Source organism: Glycine soja, chromosome 2 (genome assembly GCF_004193775.1).
Source record: "Glycine soja cultivar W05 chromosome 2, ASM419377v2, whole genome shotgun sequence".
Lineage (NCBI taxonomy): Eukaryota > Viridiplantae > Streptophyta > Magnoliopsida > Fabales > Fabaceae > Glycine > Glycine soja.
Window position 1 is genome coordinate 40373454 of NC_041003.1, and position 25287 is coordinate 40398740.

The 25287-nt window shown below is 31.1% G+C and overlaps 2 protein-coding genes across 2 annotated transcripts; one reads left to right on the plus strand and one right to left on the minus strand.

Moving 5' to 3' along the window:
- The first annotated feature begins 5298 nt into the window (after positions 1–5298).
- Positions 5299–11512, plus strand: LOC114376173 (heterodimeric geranylgeranyl pyrophosphate synthase small subunit, chloroplastic-like). The gene is made up of 9 exons (XM_028334141.1): positions 5299–5361; positions 5474–5507; positions 7609–8174; positions 8452–8586; positions 8763–8834; positions 9558–9586; positions 9819–9963; positions 10593–10652; positions 11429–11512. Exons 1-9 carry the CDS (start codon positions 5299–5301, stop codon positions 11510–11512), a joined length of 1188 nt encoding a protein of 395 aa, XP_028189942.1.
- Positions 11513–16368: 4856 nt separating this feature from the next.
- Positions 16369–17620, minus strand: LOC114394002 (transcription repressor OFP13-like). Its single transcript, XM_028355541.1, has one exon. It carries the CDS (start codon positions 17455–17457, stop codon positions 16627–16629), a length of 831 nt encoding a protein of 276 aa, XP_028211342.1. The 5' UTR covers positions 17458–17620; the 3' UTR covers positions 16369–16626.
- Positions 17621–25287: the final 7667 nt, after the last annotated feature.

A 25287-nucleotide genomic window follows, 5' to 3' on the forward strand; every position in this document is an offset into this window, starting at 1 on the left:
AATATGATTTATTAAATAAATAATTTTTTAGAGTAATACATCCTCTATCTTTAGTTATAAGACTTTTTCAACTAATTTGCAAAGTAGTTAATTTAGTTAATAATATTAAACTTATCAATTAATTATACTATTATTCCAAAGTTATCTTTTTCTTATCTCTATCAACTTAATTGCTTCTCCTTATTTTTTGGAGAGGAAATAATTAAGTAAGGATATATAGAAAAAAAATAATTAATGCATCTAGAAATTAAAAAAAAATCTTATAAAAAGGAACAAATAAATTTCTAAATAAAATCTTCTGATTAAGGACGCGGGAGTAAAACCAAATACTCATTCACCAATTTTTTTTTTCAAATAATGATTAATAACACCATTGAAATTCATTCTTTTCATAAAGACTAACACTAAATTTGCATTTAAAAGTCATTTAATAATAACAATAATAATAAACTAATGAATGCATAAATTCAAATACTCATTAATAAAACCATTAAAATCCATTATCTTTTAGTAAATTCTAATATTTAGATGCGAATTTAAAACTCACCCTCAATTAAAAGTTTCACTAAATAATACTATGATTTATTAAATAAATAAATAAATTGTCTAGAGTAATAAAATCAAATACTCGTTCACAAAAAAATTCAAATACTTATTAATAACATCATTAAAATTCATTGTCTTTCATTAAATATTAATATTAAATGTAAATATAAAACTCATTTAATAATAATAATAATAATCAATTAATGAATATTTAAATTCAAACAATCATTAATAACACCATTAGAATTCATCATCTTTCATTAAATTCTAATATTAAACGTGAATTTAAAACTCATTCTCAGTTAAAAGTTCAACTAAATAGTAGTCCATTATAATTGTTGTATAACATTAATTATCTGATTTCACTTATATATTTTATAATATTAATGATAGAAAACAAAATCTATAAATAAATTAATTATGATATGAGGTTAATTTTGTAAAACTATTACCATCCTTTACTTTTTTTTCTTGATATATGTTAAACAACCTAGGATAATAATTATAATGAGATGGTGGGAGTATGATTTATTGAATAAATGGAAAAAAAATTCTAGAGTAAAAAAAAAATCAAATGCTCATTTATAAAAAAAAAATCAAATACTCATTAACAACACCATTAAAACCATAACATTTCCTAAATTACTAATATCAAATGTGCATTTAAAACTCACTCTCAATTAAAAGTTCAACTAAATAATAAGATTTATTAAATAGATAAAAAAAACATGTTTAGAGTAAAAAAAATTCAAATGCCCATTCACTAAAAAAATATATTCAAATACTCATGAATAACACCATTAAAATCCATTATTTTTCCTTAAATACCTAATATTAAATGTGTATTTAAAACCCCCTATCTATTAAATGTTCATTTAATTAATATTATTTATTAAATAAATATAAAAAATTGTCTAAAGTACTCTCATTTTTACGGGAAAAAATGCACCAAAACTTCCTTAATTTATATTAGAAAAAGATCATTAATTAATTTAACATGCATTTATTATTAAGTAGAAATTAAAAAATATAAAATAGGAGACATCAATTATATTATTAAGATCAAGAAATTTTATTATATTTCTTCATTTTTACATAAGAATTGTAAAAGATAGATAAAAAGGAATGATTCAAGTAATTTGAACTATTTCTACTTTGTATGAGGAAGTAAAACAACCATTGTTTAACTTATTTCAAATGAAATATGATTACTAAGAAAGGTTAGTATATCCATAAAAAATGGAAAGGGAAGCTATTTCAATAAAAGAGACTAGCATCTTATTCTCAGGATTGATTCTGAGATTTTATGGGCCCAGAACCATATATTAAAATAGGGTCCTTTTACACTTAAGTATTTAAAAATATAACAATTATATAATAGATATATGTAGTTTCATTTAAAATAATAGGTTTTGTGACATTAACTAATAACATTTTTAATAAATATAAAAAAGTTATATCATATTTTTTTTATTAAATTTGCTCTTGCGTTATCATTTATCATTTGACTCTCGAGAGCCCCCTTTCTCAAAGAAGGTGGGAAAGGTTGGGTTAAGAAAAAGGTAGATTTATATTTTTTTAATCGTATTTGGGCATACTTGGAATGAATATGGCACATTTTTTTTATTATTTTAATTTACTTATATATTTTTAAAATATTAATTTTATATTTGCTCTCTAAAATAAAATGCTCTAGGTCAATTGCTATCGTTTATTATTGATAAAATATTATTTTATATTAAATCTTTCTTATATTTTTTTCTTTATTAATTTACTAACAATTAGTTTTATTTCCTTCATAATTTTAGCTTTTGTTTGTACTTTTTACTTTGTTTTAAAAAATAAAAATTTTAAGTTTATTATCATAACTCTTTTAAATGTTGATATGTCACTATAAGCTAAAAATTATTCAATATGAATTTATGAAAATAACACATGCAAAAGAAGAAGAAAACTAACAACCAACAAGATACTAATACCTTTTAATCACATGTCACATTTTAATTTGAACAAAAAGATATATGAAATAAAACAATAATTTCAATCTAGTTATAAAAATAATATAAAAAATTATTATACAATTATATAATGTTTTTTAAAATAATTTTTTGCCCCTTTTAACCATGCATATGGGCCCTCTTCGACCCCAACTCCAAATAGGGCCTACGGCGGCCTTGCTTGCTCTCTTCCTAATTATAAGACTTAAAATGGTGTTTGTTCTTCTTTATAAGACCTAATCCATAATGATTCTTGTTTTTAGAATAAAATATCCTTGTATTAGAAAATAATTAGAAGAAAAAGAAGAGTGTTAGTGACACAAATAGCTTTGGAAAACAATATCAATTTAAGATAAATTTATTGTTATCAATTAAATTAATTGTTTTTCTTAATCATATACAATGAATTAGCTAATTAAATCTTATAAATAAAAACAAAGGAGAATAACATAATACCGGGTAGTTACGGGTTGAGTTGGATTTAATTTATGGAATATTTAGATCTAATCCAATCAATATGAATCATTTTTTATTAATTTAGTTTTTTCAATTTATTTTACAACATTAACCGAACCAACTAGGTTTATTGAGTCTATAATAAAATAAAATAAAAACAAACATGAAAAAATAGGGGAAGAATAGGAGAAAAAATAGAAAATTGCAATAAAATAAAAGAAAGTAGATGAATAGCCTCAAAGTAAGAATTATAGAATTAAACAAAATAAAAATCATTGAACCATACAATATAGAAAAATAAAAATGATATGGGTTCAGGTTAGTTTGGATCGAATTTGGTTCCACAGGTTCAATATCATTAGGTTTGTAATTTAAAAAATAGAACCAAACTAACAGTGCAAGCCAAAGTGAATTTTCCTTTTTAGTTTAATTTGACTTGATTAGGTCATTTGGTTTATCGAGACGTGTGCCCACCCTTATAACATGACAAACTAAATGCTTGAATTTCTATTGGGAGGTGTTCACATTCAATATTCACATGCTATAAGGGGAACTAAAAATTGTATTAGACAACATGATTTTTATTAGCCAATTTTACTATTGAGGAGTTAGTTAGTTTTGGTTTTCATGCATGTATATAGGGTTGGAAATGAGTCAAGTTGAATCAGAATGGATTCATCTTGACTCAACTCGATTAGAAATGATTTAGTTCAGAGTTCGACTTGAGTTTAATATGAATCTTTAGAACTCGACTTGATTTAAATTCATGAACGGCCCGACTCAATTTAAATCATAATTATTTTTACATGTTTTATTTATTTATTTTGTGCAGAAATAAAATCAATATGAAATTAATTAAAAAATTAACTATATCAATTTAATAATATAAAATATATTACTATATGTATATGTTAAATGTATAATTATTGTACATGATATATTTATTCATTTCATACAAAAAATATTAAATTAACTAGAAAAATAATTATAGGTATTCAATAATATAAAATATTTAATATATATATATATATATATATATATATATATATATAGATTGATAGATAGATCTAGATATGAATAAATAAATTTATATATCAATTTGGTTCATGAATCAATCAAATTTATATATTTGTAACACAAGTTTAACTCATTTATCTAACAAGCTCAACTTTGAACTAAAATTTAACTAATTTGGTTCATAAACCAAGCTCAACAAGTTAATTATTAAGTCGAGTCTTAAACTATGTTTGAATTGGTTCAATTCATTTTCAGTCTTTGGTAACTGAAGTTCAATTGTAATTATCCTTTTCTATAAATGAAATTAGATCTCTCAAATCCAATATACTCCGAGGTTCAACATGGTATTTAGAGAGAAGTTCCACTCCATGCATGCCTATTTCTCTGACAGAACTTGTTTCTTTGTTCCTCATCTTCCAACATTTAGATAGTTAAGCAATGATGATACCCCACAAGTTATAAAAGAATATAAACTTTATAATCCGCACACACAAAAGTTTCACATCTCCAAAGCTGCTATATTCCATGAGGATACTTTCACCTTTAGGAACCATTCCAATCAATTATTCCCCAATACACAAAGTCAATTTGTCATTCCTAAACCGATACCTAATGTAAAAATCACTATAAATCAAAGGCCTGAACCACAAAACACTAACCCTGTTTATCCCATAAAATCTAGCAAAAACATACCCTCCATGAAAAGCCACATGGATTTATAAGCAACCCTAACAACAATATATTTCATCAACACATTCTCACTTTTAGCCAAATTTACCACAGTAAGAGTGCTAGTATCCATTGTAGTCCAACAACAATGATACTTACTCCAACTAGACATCAATAACGCCTTCCTCAATGTAGATTTGAATGAGAAAGTGTACATGGAATTGCTATTAAGTTATCTAATCAAGGGAGAACAATTTGTGTTCATACTTAATAAGTTTATATACGACTTAAGGCAGGCCTTACACCAGTGGTATTATAAGTTCTCTAACACCATTGTTAGACTTGGGTTCAAATAGTGTTTAACAAAAACATCTTGGATCACTAAATGGACATGTCACAACTCTTGTGGTGCTATTTGTTTATGTCAAAGAGAGTATAGTTGCAAGCCCCAATTCTGAACTATTGGATTCAACTTCAAAGATGTTGGAGTCCCATATCAAGCTAAAGGTTAAAGGTGATCTCAAGTATTTCTTGGGATATTCATAAGATAGTTGAATCAAAGCAAGGCATTCACCCATGTCAAAGAAAACATGTGTTACAACTACTAGCAAACATGGAATTCACTCTTCCCAACCTTTTCCCTATACTAATGGATTCAACCTCTCCTATGAATGATGTAAGTAGCAATCCTCTAGTTGATGCTTCTATATATCATCCAAGATTTATGTACCTTACAAGTATACAACCTACATTATATACTATCCAAGTTAATTTATGAGCAAGCCTAGGAGCCCACACTTCCAAGCAATTCATCATTTACTTAGATACTTAATATGGAACCCATGAGAAGGCATTTTCTTCCTTGCCAAACCAAATCTATGAGTCTTAGCCTATGTTGATGTAGATTTAGGTAGTTCTTCTATAACTCGTATGCCCACCACTAGTTTTTATGTTTTCATTGGCACAACCTTGGTTACATGGAAATAAAAAAAGCAACTCATGGTTGCTAGGCTTTTTGTTGAGCTAGAATATAGTGCCTTAGCCACATTGACCTCAAAGCTTTTATGTCTCAAGCAACTGCTAAGAACAACTGAGGTCCCTATGCTAAGTGTCATGGTGTTTTTGTGATAGTAAATAAATGTTAAAATATGTTTTTCGTCCTAAAAAATATGTAAATGTTCAAAATTTGTCCCTGTAAAATTTTCAGTACGTTTTTCCTCCTCACAAAATTGAAATGTGTTGCTTTTTGGTTTGGAGCAAGGTTTGAACATTTGAACCTGCGTGCATGACTTATTTTACATCGGTTATATGCATAATTGATGTAAAAAGCATCATATTTTACATCAGTTATATGTATAACCGATGTAAAAAAGTGATCATTATAGGTTTAGATTTACTAGAACCTATGTTTGGACCAAAAAATGATACATTTTAATTTTATGAAGATAAAAAACATATTAAAAATTTTGGAGGAATGAATTTCAAACATTTCTATGTTTATGAGGACGAAAAATATATTTTAACCTAAATAAAAATATAGTTAACCTCACATCTCACTTGTAATGAGAGGTCCAAACATATAGCTATTGACTGCCATGTTTGTCATAGAACATGTTCAACCTAGGTTCATCAAGTTAATTATTGTAGCCTCACAAACTAATTGATCCACTTACACTAAAGCATTTTTTTTCATTAGAACTGATGACTTGAGAGTGCATTACTTAAGTGAATTGCTTATATAAGAAAACATTGCTTAATTGATTATTACCAAAAAAACAAAAACTTTTTTCAATCCAAAATTTAATGTGACTCAAATTAAGTACTTATTCTAACAACTTTAGAATTGGAATAAAATTTAGTGTAAAGTTCTTAAATATACGTGGTGTTGTAGGATTCAAAAATTTAAGATAAGTAATCCATTTAAACAATCACTCATTGTAGATGCCCTTAGGACTATTTACTTCCTAACTTGAGAAAGATTATTATAAACATATTTTTTGTTAGGTATTTTGTCTATGATTCTCAATTCTCATACATGTATATATTTGAAAATTTGAAACCAATAACAATAATAGAAAAATCTTATCCTAATAGGTAAGATTGACTATATAGATTACATGATGTCATTTGACATGGTTAAAAACAAAAAAAGTTAAGAATATTATTTACCATAAGATCTCTTTGGACTATTTCTACTATTTTGATTGATGCCTTTAGTTGCCTTCTTCATACATGATCAAATTATCTTGATCGATTTTTTTTATCATCGTTTCCTCAATTGGTAATATTCCAATTTTTTTTATAATTATTATTTTTCCTTTTTGTATAATCATATATTCATTTTAACATTTTTATTTGTGCTATTCTCTCCTTTCTCGCATGTCTCATTAAAGCTTATCATTCATTACCATATGATATATATAGTTGGACTTGGCTTTGGATTTAATATATATATATATATATATATATATATATATATGTATGTATGTATGTATGTATGTATATATGTATGTATGTATGTATGTATGTATATATAAGAACTAATAAGTCCATCACATGAGGGTAGATCACATACCACTTACATGTAGCATAAATTTCCGTTATAAATTTTTTACTATCTAACCTTTCTGGATGATACTATAATCACAATCCGGATGATATATACATGATCAATACTAGAAATGTGTGTTTTTACGACATCCATTCTATGACAGTTCTTTTGGAACTGCCTTAGAAAATGAACCGGTGACATTTTTGTAATTATCTTACTGAAAAATACACATTCTAAGACGGTTATTGAAAACTGCCTTAGAATGTGTGTTGGTCATAAAAATTACAACGGGTTTTATTAAAAAAACTGTTGTTATCTCAATTGAATTTAAAAGCCCTATATATGAGTGGTCCGCATCCAATCCAGCCCCAATCCTCGTCTCTGTTGTGCCCACTAAGGAACACATAGTCACAACCAAGGAAATTCAACTCCAAGACACGGTGCTCAACTTCAATTTCAAGGGCTACATGATTGCCAAGGCCCACACAGTAAACCAAGCCTTGGACACTGCCATTGCGTTGAGGGACCCACACAAGATCCACGAAGCCATGCGCTACTCCCTCCTTGCCGGCGGCAAGAGGGTCTGCCACATGCTCTGCATCACCACATGCGAGCTCGTCGGTGGCACAGAGGCCACCGCCATCCCCGCCGCCTGCACCGTCGAGATGATCCACACCATGTCGCTCATCCACGACAACCTGCCATGTATGGAAAATGACGACCTTCGCCCCGAAAAGCCGACCAAGCACGACGTGGCGGTCCTCACCGGCGACGTGCTCCTCGCCTTCGCGTTCGAGCACGTGGCAGCGTCCACGGAGGGAGTGTCACTGTCACCCGTGGTTCGAGCGATTGAGGAGTTAGCAAAATCGGTCGGTACGGAAGGGATTGCCTTTATTTCTAGGAGATCATTTGGTTATCCTTTTTCTCTCAACCAGATGGTCCACTGATGGGAAATGATTCCTTTAAGTCCTCAACGTTAGTTCTAGGGTATGTAACTGGTTTATAGTCCCTACCTAGCTCCTTAAGGTTTAAATGTCAATTTGTGTTATGGTATTGATGTTTGCTCACTGATAGTATCAAAGAAGGATTTTATCTTGGTCCTCCAACAAAAGACAAACTTCCTAAAATATATTATTCTCCTTTCCGTTGACCTTTTGGGTATTTCCATTGGACTATTTTGAAAATGTAATAACATTTGTAGTACTATTTCAACAGATCTCTCTACAAGGATCTGTATTGGTGGGATCAATATCATATGGGAAACTATTATTAGCTGGTCAAATGGATCGTAAATATCCAGAAAAGCATCTTGTGTGGTATCGGGTTTCTTGCATCATTCCCCAAAATAAGGTTATTCTCTACCTTATGTTGTTACCAGCCTTAATGTCTTTCTCGGTTCTCTATGATTTTACACAACATGTGCCTCATTTGAACAAGCATCAAGCTGTGCTGATGTATCAACTGCTGAAAAGTATATGATATAAATTAATGTATAATCATATTGTCCTATTACTTTTTTTTGAAAGGTTGACAAGGACAAGAGAGAGAAACCTTCCTCGTCTTCCAAGAAGACAGTTTCTGAATGCTTAGAAGAAAAGGTATGCAAGTTACATTCAGAAGAATAGCTTCCTTGTTTTTTATCCTATCATAAATTTCCACTTAGAGTTTTGCTTTTGACCTGTCTTAATATGTGTGCTTTTTTGAATTTATTTTTGCTTAAGCATGTTTTATATATATAAAAAAGGGAGCTTAAGCATGTATCTTGTTATCTAGTTCAATTTTATAATTATTTTAAATATTTTTAAATGGGTTATTCTTTTAGTTGAAATATTGTATAGCCTTATAATTTGTAAGACTTGCAATTTTAAGTCCTTATGGAACTCTAATTCTTGAATATTTTGGATTTAACGATTCTATTATTGAAAACTCATTTTTGTAGAATCTTCCATTATTATCTTGAATGCAAGAAGGACAAATCCAAGTTCTCTTCTTGTTCTAGTGTGTGTGTGCGTTTTTCTTAAATGCTTTGTAAGACACCTTATGTCCAGTATTTTCCTTCATTTATCTCTAACAAAATTTATTTTATCAAAAACAATTTATTAATAATTTGATTGAAGAGTGATAGATAAAGTTTGGCTTTAGCTTTATTGAGCAGAAGATCTGTACACTTATGTTTTTATTGTAAGAATATCTAGTGACCTTGGAGAGGGTTATACTTGTTTTTCTTTTTCCATATCTCCAAATCTCGAAAACATTCTCTTACAGTTCTGATTTGTCACAAAGTATATATTGAAGATTTCAGCTATCTTCTGTTCTAATAGTACTTTGTTGGCCTTGACTTGTCCATCAGGTACGAGATGCAAAAATAAAAGTGCTTGGGGTCTAAAACAAGAAAGTGATGAAGAGTGCTTGGAATGGAAGGAGTTGTTTGTGCTTATCCATGAAGATGAGGAAGTGGAGGTGCTTATCCATGTTCCCTTTACTTTTAGTTATCTCTGCCATTGACAATTTGACATGGCATATGATTTTCCAACCTTGCATGATTAACTGTGATTTTGGTACTTGAATGTTTATTATTACAGAAGATGGTTGTGTAGTAGTTTGTCTGAAAATGATGACATGATAGTGTTCTTTAAAGCAATGATTGTACTGGCAGAAATTGAGTCTTTAAAGGTTAGAGCACTTTACCAAAAGGGGTTTGCACTGGCAGAAATTGAGTCTTTAAAGGTTAGAGCTATTGGGTTCTTTAAAGCAATGATTGTACATTATCAACAGTTACAATATCCATTCATGCAAAACAGGGAAACACCATGTAGATGATATTGAAAAGGCCCAAACATAGATCAAGTTCTTTATATCCTTGCCATCATGTTCTCCAATCAAATAATGACACTTGAATGTTCCTTTAAAAATCTATAACACGGACTTCAATGCAGGTTATTTAATATTAGAAAGAACAATCACATGCCATTATTTGATAAGAGAACTTGATGCAAAGGATAAGGAACTTGATCTCAGTTTTGTCCATTGAAAAATATGTTCAACCTGCTCCGCTTGCCATGTTAGGCTATCTTGAAATTTTGTTTAATCTAGTAACTGCTAAAAATCTGTTATGATTCTTCACCGGCTAGGTAAATAGCCAAAGTAATTGATGATCTAAGGAATCCAGCTTGTGATCTAGCTTTTGAGTTTTAGTTAGACCTAGTCCGTTCCCAACTCTAACAAGCATTGTAGCATAAGAGCCTTGGATATCATGTTATGTGGTATAATAAATGTTACACTTTTTTTGAGGTTGGACTTGAGTCAGATTTTGTAAAATTGCAATTTTCATGATTTTGCCTGCTTGTGTTATGTAGAATTTGGAAGAGTTTATTTGGTTTTGGTGTTACTGTGTTAGAAAGTCAAAAGATTTACAGGTGCTTGCATACACTTCCTATGCAAAAAATAAAAGAAAATAATATGGTTTTTCTAGACATCTTGTCATTCTGTTGTATAAGGTCCTATGGATAACCTTGCTGCATTCAAGTGCCTAATAATACTCGGGTGTGGAACACACATCAAGGGATGCTAATCCCCTTTGACATTAGTAATTACAGAATTAAGTTGGTTTTCAATTTTCTTTTTCTTTTTAATTATTTTTTTTGCCTCTTAAATATGGTCACTTTTATGTTTGGTTCCTTGAATTTAAATTTATTTTTTTAGTTTGAGTTTCAAAAAATATTCATTTTAGTCCATATTCAGAGGTTTTTTTAAAAAAAATCATGTGAGATTCGTAATTCAATATGCAATTTGAACTATTAATTTTAATTTAATTTTTATAATTAAATGTTGTTGTTGTTTTGTAATAACCAAAAGTCAGTTATTGACTCTCAGAAAATTTACTAACATGAGTGAATTCTACTCAGTTAGAGGTCCTATGCTTGCAGATCCTCAACATCCTGTAAGTTTTTTCTTTTTAAAAATTCTACTCAGTTATATTTCATTCTTGAGTTGATGGACATTGTTCTATTTAGATTGTTCTTTGGGGTTAGAATTAGATGCTAAAAACAGATCAGGGTTAGCTGGACTTTGGGGTTATGTTACCTGCTCTAATAACTCAGTGAATAACTTCTATCTCCTTATTAAACACTCTTTAACTGATGGAACTTTGTAATACTAAATACTGATTGAATATAATGTTTTCCTATTGCAGAATATATATGCTCAATTGTTGCCTCTGGCTTTGCCTGCACCACCAATGGGTGGATTGGGGATGCCTCCAATGCCACCTTTTTAGTATGCCACCCATGGGTAGTTACTGATAGATAAGTTAAATTTTTATTGTAGCAGAAATTATAAATTTTATAAATTATTTTCTCTATAATTTAACATAAATTTGTATAAAATTTGCTTGAGTTATATGTCCTATATTAGAAGACTAATATGATTTTTTTTTTAATTCTTTGGTATTGGTCTATGATCAGAATTTTGTCAAGAGTTTTTTTCATCAGAATATTGGTGGAGAAGATGTCAAGGTTCTTTCTTTCTTCATATCTTCTAGTCATCTTTAAGTATGCAAGGATATATTTCTTTTAGTATTTCTTTTGTTACACATTAGAATGGTCTAAATGAATGATTGTTATAATATAGTTAGAGACAAAAAGAGTTTTCATACACATTAATTAGTTGAATGGTCACACATTTTTATCAATTATTACATGGCACTTAAGTAACAGTGAATTGGTGTCAATCATTGTAATGTAGCTGGCATGGAGATGACTACAAAAAATGAAATTAATTTTAAAAAAATAATACATTCTAAGACGGTTGTCTCTAAGACCGTCTTAGAATGTATCTCATTCTAAGACGATTGTCCTTAAGACCGTCTTAGAATGTGGTATATTCTAAGACGGTCCTGGGTAGGAACCCGTCTTAGAATGTTATACATTCTACGATGGTTCAATATAACCGTCATCATAGACATCCACACTTTCTACGATGCCTGGTTCGACGATAGTCGACAACCTATGTTGTACGCTACAAATAACCGATGTAGTAAGCTTTTATTGTAGTAGTGGACTATCCGTACGTGAAAGTGACCTTAAAAAAGGTATTGTTATGGTTTAGAAGCTTCACTATTAGACGACAATCATATTTAAATCTAAGAAACCTGAACAATGTTCTTTCAAACTTCGTCAATTTATAACATTAGCCATTCCATAAGGGGGAATATGGGACATGAGTTGTGGAGGGTAGCATAAGCAAGCTACGGTTACACTCAAGCCAAATTTATTTGACGCTTTTCTTAAGGTCCCACTACTCCTCGTTTTGAGTTAAAGGTTCTAGTTTTCTTTGTCTCAGATAACTGATCGTCAAGTATTAATTAATTTATTTTCGGTTCAAATTAATGAGTTTAATACCTATATATATTGATATTATATCTAATCATACATCATTATTTAAATTATTTTAAAATAATTATTTTAAAAATTAACAAATTTATCATGATAAATTATAACTGGATGATTATGTAAAAGTTTTTATCCTGTGTATATAATCCTTGTTATACTTTAGGGCTATACTAATATAATCATGTTTTATATTTTCTTAAAATCTAATATATATTATTTTTTTATTTAATAGGTAATAATTTATATAAATGGAAATGATATTTATATTGATATTATTTAGTTTGAAATATATATTATAAAATATACTTTTAATTTAATTTTATAATTTTAACTTTTAATTTAATTATTGATAAAATTAAATTTTATATATTATGTCGACAAATTAAATTAACTCACTTATATTTATTACTACTATCAGAAATTGATGAAATCTAATTCGAATCCAAATTGTGTCTAAATCTATTATTGGTCGCAACACAAACCAAACCCACCCAAGAGTTTAGAGGTCAGCTCCGAATCACAAACATATCATGATTTGTTTATAGCTAGCATATGTGGTTGAGGTATATATCTAAAAAAATCGCCACCTTATTTTCATTTTTTAATCTTTGACGCTTGGAAATTCAAGTGGATGTGCTTACAAAAATTAGCATGCCCAAATCAACAGACACGTATATGAAAATTGAAGTGATATTTCGCTGAATACAGACAGCGGAAGGAATCTTTTAAATAGGTCACGGCAAGCTAACTATCATCATTATTATTATTATGCCTAACTCTAAATCAACTTCACATAACTATAAATTTGTTTATGTATATACCTTTAGAACATAGGTCGATGATTAATACAAAAAAAAACAATTATTGATTTCAGAAAAAAGACAATTAGCTAGGGTGGAAAATTAGGATTTCACTTCATGGGGGTGGGGGACTTGAAGCAATATTTCGGAAGGAAATGTGTTATTTATATAATAATTCATGTAACAATTTATATAACACTATTTCTTTGTTTTTATTTCTGTCTTTCATATCATTAATTCTCTCTCACTTTTCCCTTTCTCTCTTTGTTCTACAATTTGTTATTCAAATAACATTTTTTTCTTTCTTTGAATTCTAGTAATGCTCTGTACTGTTTTTTTTTCTTTATTTCATTTCGAGGGTGGATGGAAAAAATACACGTGTTTAAAATTGTAAATTTTGCATTTAAAATTATCATATTTAGATTAAATTAACATTTTTGTTCTTTATTTTTTATTCAATTTAGTCCTCTAATTTTTTTACTTCAATTAGATCCTTTAATTAATTTCTAAAATAGATTCAATTAGGTTGTTAATGTGAATTTTGACTAACAAGTAACAACGTTAAGTCTATGTCTACATGTCAAAGAAAGGGAAAGGACACCTCAATAGGTCACATACATTATACACATAATGTCATTTGTCAAAATTGTCAGAAAAACCTAATTGAAACTACTTTAAAAATTACAAAACCTAATTAAATAAAAAAATAATATAGGAAACCTAATTAAACAAGAAAAACTAAAAAACAAGCTGAATCAAAAAAAAAATTGAAGGATAAAAACTTTAATTTAACCTTATATTTATTTTTATTGAAACATTGTTTGAAAAATAATTCATTCCTTTAAAATAATCAAATTTAAACATACCTTAGGAATTGGGATTTGTGGAAAAGAACATTTCATTGTTACTATCAATTTTTTAGGGACCATACATTGAATGGATTCTCGGTGGTGACTATTCTCTTCACCTTTCTGCAGTTTGCTTACTCTTGTTTTTTCTAACAACCCTAGTATGCTTGAAACTTGAAAGTGAGTGACAAAGATATAATGTCCTTTGTGCTATTAGGTGGTATACAGAGATAATTGTCACACCAAATCCCACCAGAAATAAAAACAAAAACCATTATTTTTTTCTTAAAAAAAATCGTAATAAGAACATGAAAATTTCAAACATGTCGCTCCAATTTCCATCTGAGCAATCTTTTTGGCATTTACAAAGCTGAAGAGCAGTTTTTTGTACTCTTGCTGGATTTTGCAGGCAGGTAAATATTAGATTCTTGTAACCTTTATATTCCAAGTTTGACATACGTGATTGCCATATGAAGACAATGTTTTTCAACACAAGAATATGATATATAGATATGCATATGTACGTACGTATTAATAATTTCATATGCTCGGTTTCTTTTGCCTGGCTCAAGACCATGATAATGCTGCTTCTTGCAGGTGTACAGAGTTCAGCAAGGACCAGGCCAAAATTCTGCGCTGGATTTGTACCCATCATTTGATAATGACTGCCCAATTCAAAACCAACGGTTTTGATCTCCTCACCACGCTACTTTTGATGGACCCAGCTGTACCATATCCAATGGTGGATAACCTAAAAATGATGGATGAACTACGTACCCGTGTATATATGGTATGTGTTGCTTTGGATTTATACTTCAAAATGATGATTTTGGTCTATAAATGTGTAAATGATTAATAATCTAGTGTTTGAAAGATAAAAATTTCTGATTTAATTTTTGGACTTGTGAAATGCGTGATGTTTTAAAGTTTTATAGGACCATTTTATTATTATGTTTATGTTGTATGTTTATATATCAATTTGACATTAAATTGTTATATTCACAAACCAAATTGATTATATATGATATAAGGTAATTGTCATATTTTTTTATACATTAAAATATTAAATAAGAATTTTTCATAAGAATTAAATTGTGATTTATACATTTAAAATCAAAATGATCATTTATCATTTATTTTTTATTTTATTTTTACTGAGTTAGAGACAACCCAAACAAAAAGTCACTAACCACACAAACTCAACACATATTTTTGTCTGTACAAAACCACATCAAGGTCACATGAAGCTCAATATTTCACAAGAATTGCGTTTCTTTTCGTCAGCTTTGGTCCACTTAACTTCACCTTTTCTTTTTACTTTTTACTCAAACTAATAATCATTTGCAAAAGAAAGCTCATCACAAGTTACTCACATGGAACTCTCTATGTCATAAATGACAGGATGCCGTTGAAGCAAAAGCACTACCTAACGAGTTCTTCTCTACTATAAATCGTACGTGGTACATTTATTAGCAATTTCTATAAACTCCGTAATGTTTCCTGATCAAAACTAACGTTCAGATTGAGAAAGAGAGTTAAACTGTCTATCGTAGCGAAAGCAACAGATGATTTAACTATCACTTAGGCATATAGCCGCATATACATACTCGTATAATCTATGGATATGGATTTGATAATCAATAATTAATTAATGAGTTTACCATCTTGGAGAGCACAATATAATTAAGACAAAAATAGGAATTTCCACTCCCATGTCCTAATCTGCTGATCAGGAAATATAAATTGACAATCTAAGCGCCGATAATTTTAAACAAGTTTAGTTTTTCCTTCCAGTTTTTATAAATAATTACAAAACAGTTATTCTTATTTTAATCTTTTAAAATTTGTATGAGAATTAGTGAAAACAAAATAAACATAACGCATAAAATGAAAGTATAAACATTATGCTAGTAGAAGAGATTAGTCTCTCAAAAAAGAAAAACTATTACATGATTTAGAATTATTATGCTCCCAACTAATATATCTTTGCATAGCATGTAATCAAATTCTGTTAGTTTTTTCATGTAAAATTGAAAACTTCAACTAGGTTATATGTGTAGGGATACTCTGAATAAATGTTTAAATTAATCTTCATTAAAAAAAAGGTTGACATTTAATGTCTGACTGTAATTTCAAATAAACAAAAATTAAGCAGGCCTATGAGTATCACACACTTGCTATTCCCCCACATGTGTGGCCTCAACGGCACACAGATTGTGTGAGGGAGAGGAACAAGGCGAAAACCATGGAAGTCACACACTATTGCAACAAAAATTAAAATTTTGATGTCACTAATTATACTCTTTTCCTGTGCCAATTGTTTACATACAATTCAGTCCACTACCATTAAAATCAGTTGTTAGAAGATGAAGCAACTTCATCTTCAGGTGTAATCTCCTCCTTACCCTGCGCTAAAGAAAAAGAAGAACTACAAGCACCAACCTCCTCCTCTTCCTCTTCCACTTCACCTTTTATATTACAGCGAGTGCTGCATGAAGATGAGGGAGAAGAAGAAGAAGAAGAACTATAAAACGATAAAGGAGAAAAAGGACGAGAATGAGAATGTTCAAAGTCTTGTGAGCAAGGTGAATTTGGAACAGCGAGATAGAACAACAAATCGACGAAAGCGCCAATGATGTACTCATGGTTGCTCTTGGCGTTGGCCTGCAGGTACCAGCACAGAAGGTCCTCGAGACTCTCCCAGTCTTCGACGCCGAGAGTCTCCACCATCTCCTCCATGGACTTGCGGAAATCCACGTGAGGGTCCTCCGAGTCCATCGTCAAAACGACGCTGTTTTTGAACGGCTCCAGGTGGCTGGTCGTCGTCGGTTTGCCCTCTAACATGAAGCTTGCATCGTCCCGATCGAAGAAGAGTCGATCCGAACGCAGGCCGCGAATCACCGTCTCGATGGGGTCCACGCCACGGGAGAACTCCGAGGTTGTCGAGAAGCTCGCCGAGTCTGGTGACTCGGTGAAGAACGATTCTGGAGTTTGTGACACTAACGCTAAGTTAATGTCTCTCATGTTGTTGTCATCATCATCGTTGTTTTTGTTATTGTTGGTATTGGTGGCGGTGACTCTGAAAGAGAGGGTTTTGGGTTGGTGGCAGGATGGCCAGGCCCATGATGAAGGAGAGGAGCAGGATCTGACATGTCTGCTTTTCAAGAGATTAAAAAACTTCATTTTTAATTAGAAAAAAGAAGGATTCAAATGAATTTTGGAGGTTTAGATATGCCACTTAAGTCCATAGATGAGGAATTAATGGCTGGTCAGAAAATGGACTGTGTGGGGAGGATTTTAAAGATGAAAGTGGGGCAAGTTGAGTATACGTTTCGGACTACTTGGTGGGGTGGGTCAACTCAATATATCTTTGTATTAAAGTTTTTCAGGCCTAAGAAATAAATGTAACTCAGGCCAATTTATTATACTTATTTTTATTTATATTTATTATCATCAATACTAGTAGTAATTGGTTCTATACTTTGGGCGCCAAATGTAATAAGAAACGACAATATGAAAAAAAAATTAAATGTGGTGTAGTTATGACACCATATTAAAGCTAAAAATTCTTGTAAACTTTAATAATATTATTATTCAAACATTAAAACATTGAATGCGAATATGATTTTTTTTAATAAAATTGAATATGGAGTAATTATTTTTTATCTTTCTCTTTTTTTTAATATATATACTCCAAAATCACCGAACATGTAAGGAACATATTATTTTAACTTAATCAATGATTTTTAATTTAAATCATGAGTACGATTACTTACTTGACTCGAAAATTAATAGTGAAAGAGGATATATGTAGTAATATTTTCTTGTTCAAATATTATTTTTCAAAATCGAATAACAGCTCTTTTTTTAACTTCAATAACAGCTCTCTTTTAATTTGAAAATTGTTATTAAATGCATTTGACTATAACAATAAATAATTATATGACAATCTGATATTGAATAATTTAATAATAAAATGATAATATAAAATTTGTCTTAACAATAAATTTAAATTAATGTATTATTTGATATACCATTAATTTTCATGGTGTGATTAGATTAATGAGTTTAATAAGTTTATTTATAACTTAAATAAGTTTTTGGTCTCTATACAAGTTATTTTAGTGCATTTTAGTTTTTTAGTCCTTTAAAGATTTAAAGTTTATGATTTTAATCTTTCTATCAAGTAACAAAGCTAATTTTTCACATAAAAATGTTAACTAATCACATAATAATGATATTCATAATCCATTGACATGTCTTGTCATTAAAAAGTCTGGTATAATAGTCACATGTAATTTTTTTTGATAAATTGTATGTTTATATTCCTCATCAATAACTACTTTAATATCATCAACTATTTTGAACAATGAGGATTTAAGAACACAATTTATATAAATAAAATAAAATAAATTGCATGTGACTCTTCTGTTAGACTCCTTAATGATGTGGCAACAATTCAATGATCTGTCAACGTTGTTCCTATGTCATCATTTAACGTTGCTACTTGAAAATACGAACTAACTAAACAAATCTTTAAAAGATTAAAATAAAAACAAAAAAATTAAAGGACTAAAATAAAAAAAGCCAACAAAACATTTTTAAGCCTTTATGTATTCAAATAATTCAATAGTGTATGGAGTTTTCTAAAATCTTTTTCCATTGTCAAAAAGGTTATTCTATACAAGTCATTTCAACTAGCTTTTGACTTTTTTTTATTACCTGAAATGCTTGTTTGATAAATAACTTTTTTTTAGTAGTTTCTAGTATTTTTTGAAACGTTATTTGAAATAACATTTTTAAAAGATTAGCCATCAGGTCTAGGCAATTTATCTGCATTCATCTGAAAAAGAACATTTTTAAATTCCTCAATAGTGAAAGGAGTAAGAAGGGAGGCATTATCATAAGAGAAAACACAAGTGGAGATGTTATTGATAATTGGCAAAATTTCATTACAATTATTCTTATAAGAAAAAAAGGTCATTAAAATAAGAGGTTGCAATAAGACACAAGCACTATGAACATGAACTCTATATCCATCATCTTTGGGCATCAAAGCAATAAAGTTGGATTTTTTCCTTGAAGTAGTAGACAAATAGAAGAATTTAGAGTTCAAATCACCCCCTTTGAGCAAAAAAAAACTTTTGATCGTTGCTACCAGTAAGATTCCTCTTGTGCAATAAGATTAGAAAGCATGTTGTTCATCTATGAATAAACCACGCCCATATCATCATTATTAGATTGCCTAATAGTCTCCAAATCATGCCTACAAGTCTCAATCTGATCACAAAATTTGCAATGAATTTGTGTACCCCATAAATTCATATCCTTGGAACAAGCTTCTAGTTTCTGATGAAGTCATGAGATGAAGAATTGTTCCAAGCCAGCTCGACCACATTTGGCAGGTCAGGTTCACAAAGCCATAAGTTTTCAAATCTAAATTCCCTCTTGAACTTTCATGTTCTACATTCATCCAGATGAATAATGATTGGTGAATGATCTAATTTGGAAGCCAATCCACTAAGGAGAGTATATTTTGGGAACAAATCAATCCATTCCATCATTGCAAGACCTTTATCAAGTTTTTCTTCAATAACATAAAAATTTTCACAACGTCTGGCCCAAGTATATTGGTAATCCTCCATTGGGAGATCATGGAGGTTACAGTTAAGAAGAGCATCATGAAAACCTTGCAGAAGCCAATTTGGATGATCAAGGAGGCCAATCTTTTCATCTGCGGATAGAAGGTCATTAAAATCACCAAAGATACACCATGGTATGGAAGAATCTTCAAATAAGGAACGTAAGAGATCCTAGAAATCTCTTTGTTTTTCTCTTTCAAGATAGCTATAAAAATCAATTAATCTCTAGGAAGGATGGTTAGGACGGATGACTTGCACGTTAATAAAATTGTTTGAAAAACTAATAAATTAATTGGCAGTCAAAAGGCTTTTTCCAAAACAAATCTAAGCCCCCCCAATCTTTGAGGAATTAATTGTGAAATAGGAATAAAAACCAAGAAGGGAATGTGTTTCTTCAATACAATTAGACTGAAATAAGGATTCACAAAGGAAGAAAATGTCAACATGGTATGCTTGGACTAGGTCACAAAGGGACGAAACTACATTTGTGTTGCCCAAATCTCAATAGTTCCAACTCAAAAGATACATTGGCCCTGGTGGGCTTGATTGCCAGGGCCCACCAATAAAAAAGTATTTTTGTTATTGTTTGGGAGAACATTTGATAGGATTGGGTTTATGTTTGGCTAAGGGTTCATGTTTGGGAAGGGGTTTGAAAGGTTTAGGTTGGTGGGTTGAAGGATTTTGGAGGTGGTTAATGTATGAACGGGTAGGGTTTGAGGTTGGTTGATGTCAATCATGTTAGCTACCTCCATGGTCGACATTCTTCTTTTCATGTTCATTATCATTAAATCATGATTGTTGCAATCATCCATAATCATTGACTCTTGACTGTTGCCTATAACTGTCATTGATTAGGCATGGTTATTGATATTGATGGTAGTGGGAAGTTGCTGACTTTTTAAAAAAAAAAAAAACAACCATAAAGAGGGAATGGTTGTCTTGGTTTTGATTGGCAATAACTGCATCACATGAATTTGTGCAATTAATGTTGGCATTAGTGTCACTTGGCCCACCAGGTTGCTTCCAGTCTTTTTTAGCAACTGATGTTGTTGACTTTCTCGTCTTTGCCCTTTGTTTTGGGCCCCAGCTCCTGATGAGAATCCTGAAATTGGCCAAATACAGGCTAAAGGCCCAAGTGGAGAAGGGCAAAGGCCCAAGTGGAGAAGGATAAAGCCCCCGAGTGGAGAAGGATGAAGGCCCAGAGGCAGAGACACTATCAAGACTATTAATTGTTGCTGAAGGCCCAGATTAATTTGAAGGCCCAAGTTAAATATGTTTTTTTTATTCAAAACAAAAACCAATACTTATAGTGTATCTGAACTAAAAGTTAAAAATAGACATGGGCCTTCTAAATAGTTTGGGCCAAAATTACAATAAATAAAAATTATAACTAAAAAACATATTTAACTTGGGCCTTCAAATTAATCTGGGCCTTCAGCAACAATTAATAGTCTTGATAGTGTCTCTGCCTCTGGGCCTTCATCCTTCTCCACTTGGGCCTTCATCCTTCTCCACTCGGGGGCTTTATCCTTCTCCACTTGGGCCTTTGCCCTTCTCCACTTGGGCCTTTAGCCTGTATTTGGCCAATTTTAGGATTCTCATCAGCTCCTCACCCTATTGTCATTCTCCAAAGCAAGAAGTTTTCCACATAACTCATCTACATGGCCTATGAGACCACACAAATAGAAAAAAGGTCCAAGGCGTTCATCTTTGAATTGAACCTTGGTAGCTTCACTACCAAACGGCTTAATTTTCTTCAATTTTTTAAGGGTTTACGAACATCAACCAGAACTAGGATACTTATGAAAAGACTTAGAAAATTTGAATTATATTTTTCATCATATTCCAAAAAACTTCTAATAAAAATTTCATGGTTCTCTCCAACAACTTGAGAATTGAAGCCCACTGGGATTTTATGGATTTGAACCTAGAAATCCACCATGTGAAGAAGGACCAAGTTTGGGTTTTTTCCATTCTTGATAGCTCCCAAAATTAGCATGTGCTTTTCAAAGTTCCAAGGGCCTCCATTCAAAACTCTTTGCATATCCACTATATGATAAAAGTGGAAAAGGAAAAGAGTTGGGATGGGTTCATCAATGGTGATTCCTCCAATAGGTCTCCAAAGATCAGGCATTCTTTGTTTCATGACGGGAACATGGATGTTTATGTTTGTCAGAAATCGACCAACAAGGCAGAGGAAGAGGTCAACTTCATTTCCTTCAGGTTTTGAAAGGTAGAATTCCATTTGGTCTTCATCTTCAATATTCAAGCCACCAATATTGAGTTGTTCTAGGGGTTTCAGAGGGAAAATAACCAAGGAAAAGGTTAAGGAAGAAAAACTCTCTCAAAGAAAAGTATCAAAAGCTCACTGGAAAACTCACCAGAAAAACTAAAGGTTGCACTCACCAAAAAAACCCTAAAAAAACTCTCATAGAGATAAAGCATCTCATAGAGAGAGAAATTATATATATATGTGTGTGTGTGTGTGTGTGTGTGTGTGTGTGTGTGTGTGTGTGTGCATTTAATATTTTAATAAGTTAATAATATTGTATCATAAATAAAATAAATATTTGAGATAAAAAGGTCTTTAAATAGGATAATAGGCAAGGTCGGACCTTAATTTTTTTATAACAGGTCACGTGTATTTATGTAAACCATGACTTGACTTATTTTCACCCCTACTCCTCACACACTACAACACAAATAAAAAAAAACACTCCAGCAATGGTGTCAGAGCTTACAAAAAATCATATCAATGTTATCAGAGCTCATAGTCCTACCATTAGTTTTATCTGTTAACTTAAATGGTAAAAATTAAAATTTTGTCATTGTAATTGAAAAAGTACGACAAATTAGTCCTATCATTAGTTTTCTTCGTTAACGGTTGTGCCTACATGGCACTTCTGGTGATGTCGTGACAGTTGACAGTTGTCACGTGTCAAAAATTTGACTTTCTATATTTGATCTTTGAACCTAGCAAATTGCTATCATTTTAGTCCCTGAATTTAACCACTTGACTTTTTGGTCCCTAAACTTAACATGTACTACCATCTTTGTCCCTAAAAGCACTTTTAAATTTTCAATTAAGTATCTTGTTTTATGAAATTGTTAGCATAAACATTACTATATTCTCTCACTTTTATTCTTTCTGCAATTCTCTCACTTAAATTATATTATAAATATTGTTCATGCCAGAGAACACCATCGCCTACAAAGGAGACCTCGAGTCTGGATGTCTTGAGAGAAGCCTCTTAGTAAGCATGTGCCCTAATGTGAACCTTGAGGAGAATGCTGGAACCTCTCCTCTATTTCTAGTGATCATTCTCTGATGGCTGAGTGTGGTACCCCCCCCCTCCCTCAGTATCAGGTGGCTACTAATCATTGGTGAAGGACAACCAGGTGGATATTGTTCGTTGGTGGAGGACATTCGTTTGTGGACAGTAGGATCATCCTTTCGTCTCAAGTGTCAGGATATTGTCTCATCCTTGCTTTGTTTCCATGCTACCACTCTTTTACTATAGAGCTATTTTGCCTCTAACATGTGAGGGTGTACAAGTGTCAGAGTGTTTAGTTATCGGTGGATAACTCTTAATATATGCTAAGTTGTCCTTAGGGTCGTGTCGCTTTGTGTATCTTTATCATGTATGTCCCTTCATCATGAATCGTCCTCCCCAGGGGGGACAATCCATAGTCCCTCAAGTGCTAAGACTACTAAGGCATAAGCACTTAAGAGTGCATGGATTTGTCATGTCGACCCCTTATTTATGAGTCAGCCTCCCAAGGAGGGAGGACGATCCATAGTCCCTAAAGCGCTAAGACTGTTGAGGCATAAACACTTTCCTGAAGGTTGGTCGAATAACAAAAATGTTGTATTTTCTGGTACATCATTATGGATTGGATTAGTGTTTCTCGTGGGTATTCTTATTCTCTCATTTCTTAAAGCTCAATTCATTCTAGATCAAAAACGAAAGGAGCCCTCCCCTAGAATTCTTTCGGATTGTCGGGCACATTCAAAAAGGAACGGATAAGTTCCTAAAAAAAAACTATAACATATTATAAGGACGAGTCAAATATTAATTAATATAAAAGATATAGAATATCTATATGTATATCTATATAGATATAATTTATTAATAATTAGAAATTTCTTTTTTCTAAAAAAATAAAGTAAATAAAAATATTTGATAGAATGATAATTTCAATTCGATTATATAGATACATAGAAAAAAAAGAATATATAATAATAGAAGTAGAAATTATTGATAGAAATTAATTAAAAATGAATTATTAATTAATAGTAATATAAAATATTTTTAGAAGAGAATATCTATTATAAAAGATTATATCTATTTAATAGTGAGGGGATATGTCATGTCTACCCCTTAGTTATGAGTCGGCCTCCCAAGGAAGGAGGAAGGTGCATAGTCCCTCAAGTGCTAACTTGCTAAGGCATGTCCACCCCTTAGTTATGAGCCGACCTCTCAAGGAGGGGGGACGGTCCACAGTCCCTCAAGTACTAAGACGGCTAAGGCGCAAACACCTTTGTTGTATGTGAGTCGATGTAGTTATGTTTTACTCTTGATTTTGAATATTGATTCTTTGTCTACACTGGCTCCCATCCTCTCTTTTCTTTTAAGAAAGTGATTTGCATCAATGTGGGTAATTTTCCCTCTAGTTGTTCCCTGTTGACCCATCCTTCCTAGGTATGTATGTGAAAAATGAATGACCGACATATAGATGCAGAATTACATTGTCCTTCCAAGCGCATGTTGTTCATAACATGATTGATACGTCTTTTTTTCTTGAAATGGTTGGCTTGGATATGTATATATTTTTTTAATCGTAAAATATGTGCTTCACTATTAAGTCATCCTTCAATATATGTGTGCAGAAATTACCGAGTGAATTGTAGATGTACATAAGATAAATTGAATAAATTGCACCTTTGAACATTATGTTGGCCTTCCCAATATATGTTTTCGTAGGATGATAGAATCGTTCTTCTTCGTACATTTTTTTTCATGAAATGGCCGACTTCAATATGTATGCATTTTTTAAATATACATGTATGTGACAAGGGGTAACCTGCCCTATCTTTTATATTTTCGTGAGGTGTACTTTTCTTTATGTCGGTCATATCGTGCCAATTTGTATAAATGTGCCCAATGTGTGGGTTTTGTGTTGGTCAACAATTTGTTTCAAATGATAACTCATCCTTCCGTAGATAACTTGATGATCAATAATGTAGTTGTGTGTATAATTTATCTTGTTTCGAATGTTGGCCCGTCTTTTAGTGAATAACCTACTGGAAAATGATATATCTATTGATGACTTTGTTGTTCGTAAAAGATTATTGAATCATTGCATAGTA

Excerpts from the sequence above, each read along its gene's own strand:
- LOC114394002 (XM_028355541.1), bottom strand. The coding sequence starts at position 17,457 with ATGAAGTTTTTTAATCTCTTGAAAAGCAGACATGTCAGATCCTGCTCC.
- LOC114376173 (XM_028334141.1), top strand. The coding sequence starts at position 5,299 with ATGGAATTCACTCTTCCCAACCTTTTCCCTATACTAATGGATTCAACC. Across the intron at positions 5,362-5,473 it reads CAACCTCTCCTATGAATGAT|GAGCCCACACTTCCAAGCAA; the intron begins GTAAGTAGCAAT and ends GAGCAAGCCTAG. Across the intron at positions 8,587-8,762 it reads GCATCATTCCCCAAAATAAG|GTTGACAAGGACAAGAGAGA; the intron begins GTTATTCTCTAC and ends TTTTTTTGAAAG.